At 33.5% G+C, this 1,089-nt stretch overlaps 1 protein-coding gene across 1 annotated transcript in view; it reads left to right on the forward strand.

The window, feature by feature from the left end:
* Positions 1-879: 879 nt before the first annotated feature.
* USP53 (ubiquitin specific peptidase 53) overlaps positions 880-1,089 on the forward strand; it is a gene marked incomplete at its 3' end in the record, with an annotated part of 17,867 nt that continues 17,657 nt past the window's right edge. The window contains exon 1 of the mRNA XM_009583729.1: positions 880-1,023. Coding sequence (XP_009582024.1) covers positions 880-1,023 — 144 coding nt within the window. The remainder of the gene's footprint in view (positions 1,024-1,089) is intronic.

Consider the following 1,089-nt stretch of genomic DNA (forward strand, 5'->3'; position numbering starts at 1 on the left):
TATTAGACTTGGAGAGTCAAAGTTAGAATAACTCATGTGTTATATGGTCTTTTTATAAGCTGTTGCATATTGTTAGCAGAACCTTTACAGTAATTCTATCGTGGTCTTTAGAGGTGTATAATAAATTAGAATATAATTGATTATGACAGATAATTTAATCTTTCTGCCTTAAAAACAACTTCTAGATGGCAATTGTTTCTCCTCCTCTTCCCTGGTTATTGCATCTGCCTTTAGATTAAGAGGTTGTTTTGGACAGGGTCTCTTTTCTAATTTAGAAGGTCTTTAACATTTTGGAAAATTCTATTTTTATATTTTCTGGTTTTTTCTTATTTCAGATTCACTGGAAAGAGAATTAAATAAGCATGGAGTCTTCTAAACTGGAATATACGTCATGAGTCACAGTTAAAAATAAAAAGAAGATGGAACGAAATGATATAACAGGAGTATAACACCTGTCAAGGACTTTCCATTTTCGTGATATATATAAACTTGTGATATAATACAACTAATGATTTATAGTAGTACTTTATTGATATCCCTGGAAGGAGAAGTCAGTTACTGTGCAACTTGCTTAATAAGAACTTTTATTCTAGTAACTTTTAACATGTTTTAACCTTAACTGGACACTTTTTTTTTTTTAAAGTCTGAGACTTAAAAACTTTGTATAGCTGTATTTTGACTGAGAGACTGATCCTGATAGATGGCTGACAGCTGCTCATGGAAAATGGACTTAAACCCATGAAGGGTTACTCTTGCACAGAGTTGAATGGAATGCCATGACTTCAGAGCAGTTCTCTTAAGACCGACTTCTTTGCCTTGCACCCATCATATCCTTAAATATTTAAGCGTAAATATTGCAATTATAAAGTCTAAAAAATAATGGCATGGGTGAAATTCTTAAGAAAACCTGGGGGCAACCTTGGAAAAGTTTATCAGCCTGGAAGTATACTATCCCTGGCCCCTACAAAAGGCTTATTAAATGAACCGGGACAAAACAGCTGCTTTCTTAATAGTGCTGTTCAGGTAAGAAAAAACTTGATTTATTAAACAGTTCTGGTTTTGTAGCAGCTTAGATGGTCATAGTAGGGA

Source organism: Fulmarus glacialis, unplaced genomic scaffold (assembly GCF_000690835.1).
Source record: "Fulmarus glacialis isolate BGI_N327 unplaced genomic scaffold, ASM69083v1 scaffold15558, whole genome shotgun sequence".
Taxonomy (NCBI): domain Eukaryota; kingdom Metazoa; phylum Chordata; class Aves; order Procellariiformes; family Procellariidae; genus Fulmarus; species Fulmarus glacialis.